This window comes from Eleutherodactylus coqui, chromosome 1, assembly GCF_035609145.1.
Source record: "Eleutherodactylus coqui strain aEleCoq1 chromosome 1, aEleCoq1.hap1, whole genome shotgun sequence".
NCBI classification, from domain to species: domain Eukaryota; kingdom Metazoa; phylum Chordata; class Amphibia; order Anura; family Eleutherodactylidae; genus Eleutherodactylus; species Eleutherodactylus coqui.
Window position 1 is genome coordinate 291,286,145 of NC_089837.1, and position 15,436 is coordinate 291,301,580.

The window sequence follows — 15,436 nt, forward strand, 5'->3', positions numbered from 1 at the left end:
TTCTATGGGTCAGTACGATTGCTACGATACCAAACTTGTATATTTTTTTTTCCTTACTATACTATTTTTTTTATTTCAAAGACATTTAATTTTTTTCAATTATTTCCTGCGGTCATTTTGTGCGCGCAATAACTTTTTTATTTTTCCGTCGACATAGTTCAGTGATGGCTCATTTTTTGCGGAATTCATTTGGGGAGAGCTGCCTGTGATTGGCTGAGCAAATCAGCCAATCACATTCAGCTCTTTCAGCAGGCGGGGATTTTAAATGTGCAGGGGACAGCAGGAGAAGACACGGCTGAGCCCTGGCAGCTGAGCAAGGTGAGTATCTATTTTTTTTTTTTTTTAAACCACTTTTACTTGATTTACAGGGAAGGGCTTATATTTAAAGCCCTTCCCTGAAAAAAAATTGCCGGCAGCAGAATCCTGTGCTGTCACACATGTCAGCTGAGGTAGAGAATTGAAGAATTTCTCTGCTGCATCTGCCACATGCGGCAGATGTGTTCTTCATCCCTGCGGGGGAAACAGCCGCGACGGACAGATATGTATATTAAAAAAAACATTTCTTTTTCAGGGAAGAGCTTATATGTAAAGCTCTTCCCTGAAGAACAATTCAGGTGTGCTAGCAGACCATTGTCTTCAAGGGAGCTGCCGGCAGCAGCGACGGCTCCATTGAAGAGTGCCTGCATTTTTTACACTAAAATTTTTCTTTTTCAGGGAAGAGCTTATATGTAAAGCCCTTCCCTGAAAAAGAATGCAGGGAGCCGGCAGACCATTGTTTTCAATGGGGCCGCCGGCAGCAGCCGCGACTCCATTGAAAACAATGCGTGCATTCCCTATGGTGCACGCATGTCCTATCTTTGCAGGCACGCACCTGCAAAGTACGGACATGTGCACACACCATAGGGAATGCATTGTTGCAAATAGAAGTGTGTTTTTGTGTGTGTATGTACGCACAAAAACACGCTTGTGTGAACGCACCCTAAATGGTTTAAAAAAAAATGTATATCCAGAATTTCGTAAACAGATGGGAATGTATATTTTATCAAAATTTGTACAGTATGTTTGTACATATTTGAGATATTGCAGTTGAAAATGTATGAAAAAATAATTTTTTATTTCAACATTTTCCCAATATTGGAGTTTTTAATAAATTATACACAAATTCTATCGGTCTATTTTTAGCTTGGTCATTAGGGGGTTAAACTTTTTATTGTCTTCCACATTCTATGTGTTGGTTTCCTCAGGAATGTAAGAAGAATCTGTGGGGCAATGTTTTTTATACCTGTAAAATAATTGCAATGAAAAAATAGCTTAATATATGTTCTATTCAGGCTACGGATATGCGTAAAGTTATATTCCATGAACATAGGCCATGGGAGCAGTTTCCAGGTCCAGGTCAAAATGTTGGTTGTGCAGAGGAAAACCTAACTTGGACTAGTGAAATACCAGGTACGTTCGAACTAATGTTGAAGGGGAAAACAGGGGTCTCTCTCGGGGCATCCGATTTAGCTTAACATATGGGAAATTGAGACTATGGAGACTGACCCTTAGGGCATGTTCACACAAGGCAGATTTGCTGCGGAATGTCTGCAGCAGATCCACAGCTGAAAGTCTGCATCAAAACTACCAGATTGCAGATGATTGCTAGTCCAATTCCACACTGAGGGTTCAGATTCTGGCTCTGTGTCTTTTGCGGAAACGCTGTGGGTTTTGCAGAGGCATTCTCCACTATGTGTGACCGTGGTACAGAACATTGCTACACTTTTGTAGGGAAAAACTAGGTGGAAATGAAGTTTCAAGCTGCCTTGTCACATTTCAAGCACTGTAATGTCTCTGCGCTCATCACCCTTTTCAATCTTTTGTAATTCATTCCATTTATTGCTGTTTTTAGGTCCTAGAGTTTCTGTACAGCAGTTCTTAGATAGACTCCCTAAGTCTGTTATCCAAGGTGGTTGTGTCATGGATATTCAGGGCCCAATTAGAGACAAACTGCTGGTACGTATTTGTTCTATCTCCTTGTATATGTTTGCTAATGTGCTGATTAAGATTGATCTCATACTTAGAGCAACTTTCATTTTAGATGTCCACTAGATTTTAGTGTTAACCAGTTTATTTATTTAGTAGAAAGAGGAAGAGAAATATGGGGGAAGGGAGTACTGCCGCCCTGCTAAACAGAGAGGCACATTTTAAAGCTGTAAGCTTCTTTTGGTACCTGTGGGGATGAGGGAATCCCTGGGGCTTCCCATCTTTCAAGTGGTGGGAGTAACAGGAGTTTGCAGTGGGATATTTTAAACTTGCTGTGCAGCTGTTCCTGAACTCTGAACAGCAGCGGAGAATGAGGAATTCCCCTGCACAGTAATCCGCATAGCTTGGCGAGAGGGGACGGGGCTAGAGGGCTTCCCCGAGAGTGGGGAGAGAGGGCAGAGCTAGAGGTAACTGCCCTCTAGACCCACCCTCTTTTTGCTATGGGAGAATCCCTCGGGGAACCCCTCTAGCCCTGCCCTCTCTCTCCTCGCTATGGGGAAATTCCTCTTCCTTATTCTCCCCTTTAGGCGAACCCTGGTCTCGCCGCTGCTGCGGATATTTATCCAGCCCCGCTGAGATAAACGGAAGGAAAAGGGGGTCTCTCTCTCTTTTTCTCTCTCCTCCCTAAACAGCAGGTGCTTTTTATTTTTAAAGCAATAAGCAGCTCCCAATCGTGTGAATGGGAAATTCCATCACTAATTAAAATCAGGACTTGATTGCGGGAAATCGTCTGTTCACGCTAATTTTCATGCAGTAAACCTAAGTGGGTAACTTCAGCGTGATTTTTCATGCTGATTTGAATGAGGCCTTAAGCTTTGACTATCTACTTCCACCCGCCCCTACCTTCAAAATGACCCCTGCACAGGTCATAGAGCATTTCTAGAACTGTCTCCGATACAAGTCAATGTGTCCCATCTTGTCCATTGTGTGAATGGGCTATGAGGCAGCTGTAAAGCAAATCTTCTATCAGGCCCTATATACTTCAGATTGACTCATGAACAACTATTTAATGCTTAGAAAAGTTGGTTATAAATATTTTGAAGTTCTCACTTTTCCTTTTGGCAGTTGCTCATTAGCTTTTGCTACATCTTTGAACATATCAGTGAACTCGGTGCATACTGTAATTATTATTGTCTAATATGTCACTTTTTATGTCATTTATGTACATATTACAGGGGCCCAAGGCAGATGAGAAGACACGAGAGAGCCTTGTGGAATCTCCACTTCTGGGGTTAATGGATAAGGGGTAATTAATTTGAAATTGGGCTGTATATTTGCTTTTTTGTTATATAACACACTACAGCTCATTAATTTCAATACACCACAAATAAGGCACATAAGGATGCTTTGTACTCATACACATTGTTTACAAATGAATTGAGCCTTGATTTCCTTAGACTAAATACTTTAAGAGAAGAATCTGAGTAGTGATCACAGTATTTGTTTAAATAAATCCATATTCGTCAAACCAGCTTCTTTTGACAATTTGGGTGGTGTTTACAGGTTGGTTAGTATATTGAAATTCATGAGCTGTAGTGCAATTGTTTGAATGGAAGTAGCAAATTCACTGATTTAATGTTGAGGCTGTATTCTCACTAATGCCACTCTTGAAGTGTAATAAGTTAACCCCTTAGTAATGAAGCCTATTTGCGCCTTAGCAACGGAGCCAAATTTTGGAATCTGACATGTCAATAACATAAAATAACTCCGTAAAGGTTTTGCATATCCAAGTGATCCTGACATTGTTTTTTTGCGCCATATTGTACTTCATTTAGGTGGTAAAAATAGACCGAAATTGGGAAATTTTTGGAAAAGTTATTCTTTCACATTTTCAACTGTAATATCTCAAATATGTGCAAACATACTGTACAAATTTGTGCTCAGATATATATTTCCATCTGTTTACTTTTTTCTGGCGCACATTTGAAAAACTTTCTTTGTTTTTTATTAACCATTTAGGAGACGTACAAATTTAACATCAATTATTAACATTTTGAGGAACACTTTGTTTTCCTGCACCAAGCCAGGATTGCAAAGGTTTTATAGGTGTCAGAATGATAGATACCCTCACAAATGACCCCATTTTGAAAACTACACCCCTTTTATCCATTTCTGTTTTTTCCTCCTCCCTTTTTTAACAAATCGTAACTCGTTTATTTATCCATCGACGTTGCTGGATAAATGAGGGCTTGTTTTTTGCGAGACGAGTTGTATTTTTTAATGGTACTATTTATTTTACCATATAATGTACTAAAAAACTTTTAAAAAATTGGAAGTGGAGAGAAATGGGAAAAAAACGACATTCTGTCATCTTTTGGTGTTTCCTGTTTCTACGGCGCACAAACTGCAACAAAAATAACATGATGACTTCATGCTATGGGGTCAGTATAATTACTATGATATCAAACTCATATAGTTTATTTGGGTTTTTTTTGCTGTACTACTTGTATTTTTTTTTTTTTTTAAGATATTCTTTTTAAATGATTTTCCGTCTCCATTTTCTGCGCACAATAACTTTTTTATTTTTCCGTCAACATAGTTATGTGAGAGCTTATTTTGTGCGGTATGTCCTGTAGTTTCCATTTCGTACCATTTTTGAATACAAATGACTTTTTGATCGCTTTTGTTTTACATTTTTTTTTTAGAGATAGGGTGACCAAAAAGGAGTGAATTTCTTACTGAAAATTCCTTTTTTCCGAGTCATCCTGACGGCATACCTGGAGGTTGCACCTTGACCTTGTAGGGACAGGAAGCAAGAGACTTCAAAAGGCTCCTCCCGCCTCCCATTCTCCAGTGTCTTCTAAATTACTTACATGGACATGTCGTGGTTAACCAAGGAAGATATTTTATTTGCTCCAAAACAAAAATAACATGGTTAATTCCATATGAACATAAACAAGAAGGGTAGCTTACCCGAGTTTTAACAAAAGATATTATGCAAAAAATTTTTCGCATGAAAATGTCCGACATAGGAGCCTCTGGGCTACAGATTTGTACCTGCATAATCGTAGACATATGTGTGAGTTTTGGGAGGGAATAACGTGCCATCAGGATGACTCGGAAAAAAGGAATTTTCGGTAAGAAATTCACTCCTTTTCCCCGGCGTCATCCTGACAGCATACCTGGAGTATACCAGATTATTTTCTTAGGGGGGGGGACCACTGCCTGCAAGACCTTTCTCCCGAACGAGAGGTCGGAGGAGAGGTCCGTATTCAACCTGTAATGTTTAGCAAACGTGTGCAGGTTGGACCATGTGGCCGCCTTGCATATTTGGTCCGGCGTAGCCATAGCCCTCTCTTCCCAGGAGCAGGATACTGCCCTGGTTGAATTGGCCTTGAGTCCTTCCGGGATAGGTCTGTCGCTGGAAGAGTAGGCCTGCTGGATTGTGGTTTTTATCCAGCGGCTAATGGACCTCCTAGAAGCCGCTGTTCCTCTGCCCGGCCCCTGAAATTGAACAAAAAGACAGTCAGCCTTCCATTCTGCTCTAAGTAGCATAGAATGGCCCTCCTTACATCCAGGCTATGATAATCTCTTTCCCTATCTATCATTTTTGGGATCCTGACAGAAAGATGGGAGGATAATTTCCTGCTGTCTGTGGAATTTCGAGGCTACCTTTGGAAGAAAGAAGGGGGCCGTTTTTAGTATGACCTTATCATCCTGGACTAGTAGATAAGGTGTTTTACAAGACAGGGCCTGGAGCTCGCTTACGCGCCTCGCTGTTGTGATTGCTACCAGAAATACGGTTTTTAAAGTGAGGTACCTAATTGATATCTGATCAATGGGCTCAAAGGGGGTTTTACAGTGATTCTGGAGAACCAGGTTCAGGTCCGAGGGGGGAACCGTACTACGGCTAACTGGCCTCATTCTTTCTGCCGCCTTTATAAACCTGCGGATCAGTCTATGATCTGCTAACGGTTGGTCTAGAATGGCCGAGAGCGCTGATACTTGTACTTTTAGGGTCCCTGGTCTAAGGTTTTTATCTAGACCCTCCTGGAGGAAGTCCAAGATCTCCGCCACCGAGGTGTCAAGATTGGAGACTTCCAGCCCCCTCCAGGAGGAGAACCTTTTCCAAATTTTGTTATAAATAGCTGATGTAACAGGTTTGCGAGACTGGCGTAGAGTCGCGATAACTCTGGAGGACAGACCTTGTCTCAGTAGCGTCTGTTCCTCAATATCCACCCTGCGAGGTTCAGTCTCTCTAAGTTGGGGCACAACACTGGGCCCTGCGCTAGGAGATCCTTCCTGGTTGGAAGGCGGATTGGCTCCGCGATGGCGAGTCTTAGGAGTACTGGAAACCATGCCCATTTTTCCCAGTATGGGGCGATTAGGATCAGGGTGATATGGCTTTGCTGGACCTTCTGCAAGACTCTCGGGATCAGGGGTATGGGGGGGGAAGGCATATGCCAGACTGAAGTCCCAACTCTGAGAAAAGGCGTCTATCCCCTCGGCCCTGTCCCTCGGATCTAGGGAAAGTAGACGGGGCATTTTGAATTTCGGCTGTTCGCGAATAGGTCCACCTGTGGATTGCCCCAGGTGTCTGTAATAAGTTGAAATTCCTCTTGATTCAGGGACCATTCCCCAGGGTCTAGGCGTCTGTTAGGTTCTGGGACCCTTTGAGGTGGACCGCCGTCAGGGACTGTACTGTGGTCTCGGCCCATCGGAAGATCCAGGCTGTTAATTTCAGTAGGTGGAAATTCCTGGTGCCTCCCTGGTGGCGAATAAGGGAAACGGTGGTCATATTATCAGAGAAGATCTTAACATGTTTCTTCTTTAGGATATCCTGAGCTCTGTGAAGCGCCTCCCAGATTGCCCTAAGTTCTCTGAAATTTGAGGTCTGGCTACGCAATGATGGACCCCATTCGCCCTGGAGCAGGCACTGTCCCACTTGCGCTCCCCAGCCAGACTGGTTTGCGTCGGTGACTACACAAATAAAGGGCTCTGCCACCCATGTAGACTCTGCTTCTAGGTTGTCTGTTGACCGCCACCAGCGAAGGGACCGTGTGACGGATGATGACATGGGCATCCTGATGTCCAGGGAGGTCGTTGCCCCGTCCCAGTTGCCCAGGATGGCCCTCTGGAGCGTTCTTGAGTGTGCCTGGGCCCAAGGAATATTGCTGATACATGAGGTCATGAGGCCCAGGAGCCTCATCGTGTCCCTAATTGTTATTTGTTTCTTCTGGCCGCATTTTTGTGCCGCCTGTCTAAGGCTTTCCTGCCTGGGTGGAGGCAAGGATAAGGTCTGCGACACTGAGTCTATCCGCACCCCCAGGAAGGTTTTGCGTGTCTCAGGGGAAACACTAGATTTAGGGAAGTTAAAGGGGTTGTCTCGCGGCAGCAAGTGGGGTTATACACTTCTGTATGGCCATATTAATGCACTTTGTAATGTACATCGTGCATTAAATATGAGCCATACAGAAGTTATTCACTTACCTGCTCCGTTGCTAGCGTCCCCGTCGCCATGGATCCGTCTAATTCTGATGTCTTCTTGCTTTTTTAGACGCGCTTGCGCTGTGCGGTCTTCTTCCTGGTGAATGGGGTCGCTCGTGCCGGAGAGCTGGTCATCGTAGCTCCGCCCCGTCACTTGTGCCAATTCCAGCCAATCAGGAGGCTGGAATCGGCAATGGACCGCACAGAGCCCACGGTGCACCATGGGAGAAGACCCGCGGTGCATCGTGGGTGAAGATCCCGGCGGCCATCTTGGTGAAGGAAGAAGTAGGAAGAAGGAAGACGTCGCAGAGTGGGGATTCGGGTAATAAAAAAAAAAAAAAATATTTAACACATCCCTTGGGGTTGTCCTGCGCCGAACGGGGGGCCTATGGAAAAAAAAAAAACCCGTTTCGGCGCGAGACAACCCCTTTAACTATCCACCCCAGTCTCTGAAATAGGGAGATAACTCGGCTGGTATCCTCTTTGAGGATCTTTGGCGAGGATCCTATTACCAGGAAATCGTCCAGGTAGGGAATGATGTTTATGCCTGCTACATGGAGATGCGCCACCATCTCTGCCACTATTTTGGAGAATATTCTGGGTGCCGTTGAAATGCCGAAAGGTAGGCACTGAAATTGAAAGTGGCATACACGGCTCCCTATCCTGATGGCAAATCGCAGGTACTTGTGATGTTCCGGCAGGATTGGGACGTGGTAGTACGCGTTCTTTAGATCGACGGTACTCATAAAGTCCCCTCTTTCAGTTAGTTACTGCTGACCTGACGGTTTCCATTTTAAACCTTTTATAGGTAATGTATTTGTTCAGGCCCTTCAGATTAAGGATCATCCGGTAGCTGCCGTTTGGTTTTTTGATAAGGAAGAGGGGTGAGTAGAATCCCAAGCCCTGCTCTACCGTGGGGACCCGAACTACCGCCCCCATTTGTAGCAGATTGGAAATGTCGTTTTTAAAGATATCCTGCAGAGCAGGGGATTGTGTGGGGGTGACTTTGAAGTTATTAGGGGGCCGGGTGAAGAATTCTATTCTGTACCCCTGGGCTATGAGCTGCAGGACCCACGGGTTGTCTGTATTCTCCTGGGAAAATTTTAGTAGTCTACCCCCCACCCGGTAATCCTCTATGGGGGTAGGGGTCGTTTCTGTCTTACCCCCTGCTTCCTTTGGGGTAGGACCAGCGCCCCGTCTTTCCTTTGCCCCGGTAGGGCCTGAAGGATGGCTGTCGTCTGTGGGGAAGTCCGGTCCTCGCCTGGTCCGGAAACCTGTGGGTCTTGTCGGTAGCCTTCTTGAGGATCTCCTCCAAGTCCGCACCAAAGATGTGTTGGCCATGAAAGGGAATGTTACACAGCCTCCCTTTGGATGCCGTATCTGCTTTCCACGTTTTCAGCCAGACCGCCCTCCTGACCATGTTGGACAATGCGGCGCTCCTGGCTGCCAGCCTCATAGATTCGGCAGATGCGTCTGCCAGGAAACCTGTTGCCGATCTCAGCAGGGGTATGCACTCCTGTAATGCCTCTCTAGAGGCCCTCAGTTTGATCTGGTCGTCCAGCTCGACTAGCCAGAGGAACATTGACCTTGCCACAGAAGTTGCTGCGATGTTGGACTCCAGCGTATAAGCCGTTGTTTGCCAGGCCCGTTTCATTAAGGCGTCTACCCTGTTATCCATAGGGTCTTTAGGATGTGACGAGTCTTCAAATGGGAGGGCTGTCTTCTTGGCCACCTGTGCGTCCACTTTGGGAACATCCTCATAGACGCGCACATCTTCTTCCGCGAAACGGAGCCTCTCTTTATACTCGCTGGTAGGTAGAGGTGTTTGTCCCCGCAAGCCCATTCATCCGCGATCACCTTTTTCAGGGTGTCATTTACCGGGAAGACGATGCGGTTCCTTGGTCTGAGCCCTCCAAACATATCGTCCTGCACGGACCTTGGCTCGACCACATCCTCGACCTTCATAGTATCCCTGATTGCTTTAATCAGGTCATCCAGATCACCTGATGAGAAGTAGTACTTTTTCTTCTCATCCTTAGCGTCAGGGGGACAGTCGAACAATTCACCATCTGAAAGGTCGCCCAGGGATTGTTCAGAGTCTGAGCTCGTTAGCGGTATGTGGCTAAACCTTTTGGCGGCCCTTCTTTCCCGCTGAGCTGGGGGTAGACTGGAGATTGATGCCCGGACCTCCTCTCTAACCAGGGATCTTATATCTTCCCTGAACGCAGACTGCTCGTCCGTAAAGATCTTGGAGGTACATTCAGGGCATAGTGGCTTTTTGTACGCCTCGTCCAGTTTTTTAAGACACAGGGCGCATTTCCTGTGTCTTTTCTTAGGGTCGTGTTTAGACCTGGTGGATTCCCTGTCCTGCAATGATACATGCATGGACATAAGGGAAACCCGCCATACATAACTAAAAGTCCCCCTGAGCACATTAACCCTGCATAAGTCACACTTACGGTTTGCAGGGCTTCCACTTCTGGCTCTTTGGTAGTCATGGTGCAGGATAGCAGTATACCAAACCAGCTTGTCAGGATAATCCTTCACTGAAGGTGTCCTGTCAGTGGAAGCTTGCCGGGGGGTTTCAATTTTTAAATCTCCCGCCATTTCCGGGTTGCTGTCGGCGTCTGATATCACCGTGTCACTGGCTCCGCCCCCCCGCGTTGCGCGCGGCCGCGCCGGCATGCCTGGAGGAGAGAGGCTCCCGAGCCTATGGCCCGCCGCTCTGCCGGCTGAAGATGACTACACGGGAGCCCCATGGGGAAGCAGGAGGGGACTCAAGGACCTCTGGCCCGCCGCTCCGATGCGCTGCGGTGGTGACACTCGGGCGGTCAGACCTGTGGCCCGCCGTACTCCCGGACCGCTCTGACTTCCAGAAGAGAGGTGAGGGGGGAGGCAATCCTGTGGACCGCCAACCCCGCTGTCAGCCTTGCGGCTCCCTGGAGGGAGCTCCTCTTGCATGTCCCTGTAGGGACAGGAAGCACTGGAGAATGGGAGGCGGGAGGAGCCTTTTGAAGTCTCTTGCTTCCTGTCCCTACAAGGTGAAGGTGCAACCTCCAGGTATGCCGTCAGGATGACGCGGGGGGAAAAAGTGCATTTCTGGCGTTCTTTTTTTTTTTTTTTCAGATGACGTTCACCTTTCGGGGGAAATAATGCATTACTTTGATAGATCGGACTTTTACGGACACAGCGATACCAAAGATGTATTTTTTATTATTTAGATTTTTTATTGCAAATATGGCAAAAGGGTTTTTTATTTTTTTTTTACTTTCATAACTTTTTTTTCTTATAGTAAAACTTCATTGTTTTTATTTTTACACTTTCTTTTAGTCCCCAGGGGGAACCACAACAAGCGATGCTTTGATTGCTCCTGCAGTGTGATGTAATGCCATAGCATTACATCATACTGCATTCTGACAGGCAGCCTATCAAGCCACCTCACAGGGATGACTTGTTAGGCATTCTGCCAAGACAGCCATGGGGCCTTTCAGAAAGCCCCTGGCTGCCATGACACCTGCACAGTTCCCCCGATCTCACCACGGGGAGGCCGTATGGGACCCCGGAACATCGGTCGAAGGATTTAAATGCCGCTGTCAGAATTGACAGCGGCATTTAAAGGGATACCGATTCGTCACGCAGCCGATTGCAGCTATTGCCCGCTGGAATCAGCTGTAATAAACAGCTGACGCCCGCGCTGTATGGAGGGAGACGTGGCGCTATCTCTCTCCATACATGTCCTGCAATGGCAGGACGTAAAAACACTATGGGGCCGTCACTAAGAGGTTAATATATTCACTGAGTATTTTGCCCCCACGGTTTTTTTTTTCAGGAATTAATGCAATTTAGAGGGAAAAAAATAAAATTTCATATTTTTGCAAATGTCATTTCAAAGACATTATTATTTTTTTTTTATAGTACACATGAAAATGAGAATTTATACCCAAAATAGATACTCCTATTTGTCCTGTGTTCAGAAACATACCTGTTGTGGCCATAATCTTATGTCTGTATACATACCGGGGCCCAAACCGAAAGGAGTAGTCGGTGACTTTCACAACAGACCTTTTGCTAGAAGGTGATTTAGGCCCCATTGCCCACTTGTAGAACTCATGAGTGGCCAAAACGACAGAGAACCCCCACAAATGACCCCATTTTGAAAACTAGACCCCCTTACCGAATTCATCTAGGGGTGTACTGTGTATTTTGACCCCACAGTTTAATTAATTAATTTAATTAATTAATTAATCTAATCAAAGCAGAAGGAAAAAATTACGATTTTCATTTTTTTGGCAATCATGTCATTTAAAAAAACAGTTTTTTTTGTAACGCATATATATATGAACGAAAACTTGCGCCCCAAAATTGATACCCCTGTTTCTCCCGTGTTCAGAAACATACCCCTTGTGGCCCTAATTATCTATCTGTATGCACAACAGGGCCCAAAATGCAAGGAGCTGTCAGTGGCTTTCAGAACAGAAATTTTGCTTGAAACAGTTTCAGGCCCCATTGCAAACTTGTAGAGCTCTTTAGCTGTGAAAACAATAGAAAGCCCTCACAAATGATCCCATAGGAATGCAGACTTTCACCCCAAAATGGATACTCCTGTTTGTCCTGTGTTCATAAATATCACTATGGTGGCCCTAATCTTTTGTCTGGATGCACAATGGGGCCCAAACCGAAAGGAACGTTGAAATGTAACAGTTTTTATGTTTTACGTTGGCTAACGGTGATCACGTGACTTAAGACCGCTCACTGCGGCCTTCTGTCACTGCTCCAGGCTCTCCGCTACCTTTAGTAGCCAGAGGCAAGGAGATGTTAAACTTCCCGGACCCTCCCTAGCTTCTGCGCTTGCGTCCACCGTTTTGCCAACATATGCATGCATCAAAGTTGGGTAAAAGATCAATGGTTAAAGATCCTGTCTGGGGACATGGCTGGAGGTCTTGACCCTTCTGCACACGGGCGGGTCGGACGCTGTATCCTGGATTCCCACAGCGGAGTTTGACCCGGTACACCCAGAGTACCTGTCCGGTGGCTTCTCCACATGCTGCGGATGTGTCGGCTGGCATTCCATCATGCATGCACAGTAGCCACCTGCCCTGGGGGGGCGTGACACGTATCCTGTGATACTTCCACAGTGCTTACTGCGGTGGTGCCGCGGGACAGACCGTTTCCATTGACTTCAATGGAAGTCTGCTGTGTATAACCCCCACAAAATTGCAGCATGTTGCGATTTATTCTCTGCAAGTGGAAAATCGCAATCGATTTCAACGAGTGGAGATGAAATGGCGTTTTGCCATTGAATACTATTTATTTGCTGCAGAGTCCGGAGGTGGACGCCCGCCGTGGACTCCGCAATACAATCATGCCTGTGTGCAGGAGGCCTTGGGCAAGTAATTTCACCTGCCCTCATGGCTCGCATCCGTGACTAGAGGTGAAATTTTAACTTCTTTTTACTTCTACGCGATCACTGTTATCCATTGGATGGCGGTGATCACGTGACTAGAGACCGCGTACCGTGGCACCCTGTTAAATCTCCAGGCTCTCGGGCAGTCTGCGGCTTTTGGTCATGCGTCCCGCCCCTTGTCCGCAGCCAGCAATAAGAGGGGACAGGGTGGAGCTTAGCTCTGCCCCCTCCAATTGCAAACAGCCGGAGGGAAGGAGAGGGGCAGAGAGCCGGGGAGGGAAAGGGGAAGACAGCTCAAATGGTTGCGTATATCATTCGGCTGCGAAAAAGGCGGCCGATATACGCTCCTGTGAATAAGCCTTAACACAGCATTGTACTACTTTTATAAAGTTGCTTAGAACACAGCACCCATTATTATGGCACAGAATTGGAGCGTTGAGCCCGCAGCGGAACTAGTGCATTCTACAAACATTCAAAAATGCCTTGGGCCCTAAAAAGCCACAAAGCATAATGTTTACATATTTTACTATTGACCTACTGTTATTAGCTAAAACAATACTGCCACTGAAAAAAAACATGGTGTGAAACCAGTTTAGTTTATTAGCATTTCCATTACTTTCAAGGGGTGGAATATGTTAGCATATTCCGCCCAGCTTAGTGAAAAACAAAGAAACAAGACCTGTAAATGTGAGACTGCTATAAGATACGGCAGCACATAAATTCCAACCACAGTTTAAGATTATCATTGCTGTAGAAAAAAGTCAGAAATCTAAAAGGCTCACCTCTGTTTAGACTTTCTTTCCCCCCCCTTTTTAAAAAAAATCATATATGCCATATTTCTGAAAGGTGGGAGGGTGTGGCCTTAAACTGGCATGATAGTGAACATCCTTGCCAGCTCATGGCACTCGTAGATTTGACTATCTGGCACATGCCGGCCAAAAATGCACCTAATTAACTTTTTTAATTTTTCCGTCAACATAGCTGTATAAAGTTCTAATTTTTTTAATGGTATACTGTATCGGAAAAGTTTTTTAAAGTGGGGTGATTGTGACACTTTTTTTGGGGGGGGGGGGGGGAGAGAAAGTGGGTTGGTTTTGCAGTGTTCATGGTGTAGTAAAAACTACATATTAACTTTATTCTGTAGGTCAGTACCATTATGACAATACTAGGTTTTACTACTTAAACATTTTAAATCCTTTTATTAAAAAAAATGCTTCTTGTTGCTATATTCTGAGCTCCATAACTTTTATTTTTCTGTCAATGGAGGTGTGTGAGGGCTTGTTTTTTGGGAGTCAAGCTGTAGTTTTTATTGCTACTATTTTTAGGTACATACAACTTTTAAATTCATTTTTATTCGGACACAGGGTTGCCAAAAACCACAATTCTGGCATTAGTTTTGTTTTATTTTTTCAGTGTTCACCATGTGGGATAAGTATTGGAATACTTAGTTCAGGCTTTTTCTGACATGGCAATACTATTTATATTTACTTTGTTTAGATTGTTTTGTGAGGGGAAAAAAATGGGAAAAAGGTGGTTTGGTTTTTTTTTTTTTTTTAAACTTTTGCATTTTTCTTCTTCATAGTGTAAATTGAACTTGCAATTGCTTAGTCACGTCTAATATATAGCAATACTTCAGGTGGGGCTTGATAGGGTTAAATACATGGCAACCAAGCTTCATTAGGCCCAGGGCTACTGGGCTGATGGTGAGTTAGAGGTGTATGGTAATTGACAAGAAGCTGTAATTGGAGAGGACTCTAATTGCTGCTATAGGCCCTCCTTCATACCTAGGCTGTACCTCTCATGTTCAAACAAGTAAAGGCTGGTGTATAAAACATCTCGATAAATTCCATCCAATATATATATCCAACCTCCGAATCCCTTCCCTATTACATGCTGAACCCCCATCACTAACGCCTCCCCCAATCATCACTCTGTTAAAAGTTAACCTGCCAGGAGAAAATAGTGCCCATAGAACACGATTTCAATGTTCTTAAGATGCTGTGTTTATGGATGTAGACATTTTATGTTGTCTTCCATGTCCCAGAATCCAGTGTAATTATTCTTTGTGCTGGTGGTTACGAGTAGGAGTCTGATGTATTCCTGAGGTGCATCAGTTACTCCTACCTCATTCCATACCCTTCCTATGGTTGACATTGGGGAGAAATCTGTCAATCACAGACAGGGGCTGGCATGAGTGAGAAATAACAAGTACATCTCTTGAACACCTCAGTCTCCTACTCCTGATCTGCAGCACAGTGTCCAGTGCAGCATGGCAGATTAATGACACCATCTACTGGGACAGGAAAATGTTAATACCTTGATACTCAGCATACCAAGAGCTGTTCCTTCCAATCAGGTATGGTTTTTACATTATGCAAAACTCAATAGTAGTCCTAAATCGGATTGTTTATAGTGCCATTTTCATTACTGTCAGGTCTTCAGCAAATACAGTTGTGTGCAACCTACGCATAAAGTCTGAGGCTGGAGATCACACTTACAGGGTGCGAATGTTACCTACTGAGACCATTGGAGATCTGTGGGTCTACCTTTCACAACATAGGTGAGTGCTGCTCCTAAGTA

At 45.0% G+C, this 15,436-nt stretch overlaps 1 protein-coding gene across 2 annotated transcripts in view; it reads left to right on the forward strand.

Moving 5' to 3' along the window:
- UBXN11 (UBX domain protein 11) overlaps positions 1–15,436 on the forward strand; it is a 40,457-nt gene that overhangs the window by 24,695 nt on the left and 326 nt on the right. For both annotated transcript variants that reach the window (XM_066573116.1, XM_066573125.1), the window contains 4 exons: positions 1,332–1,449; positions 1,892–1,995; positions 3,201–3,271; positions 15,291–15,416. In XM_066573116.1, coding sequence (XP_066429213.1) covers positions 1,332–1,449; positions 1,892–1,995; positions 3,201–3,271; positions 15,291–15,416 — 419 coding nt within the window. The remainder of the gene's footprint in view (positions 1–1,331; positions 1,450–1,891; positions 1,996–3,200; positions 3,272–15,290; positions 15,417–15,436) is intronic.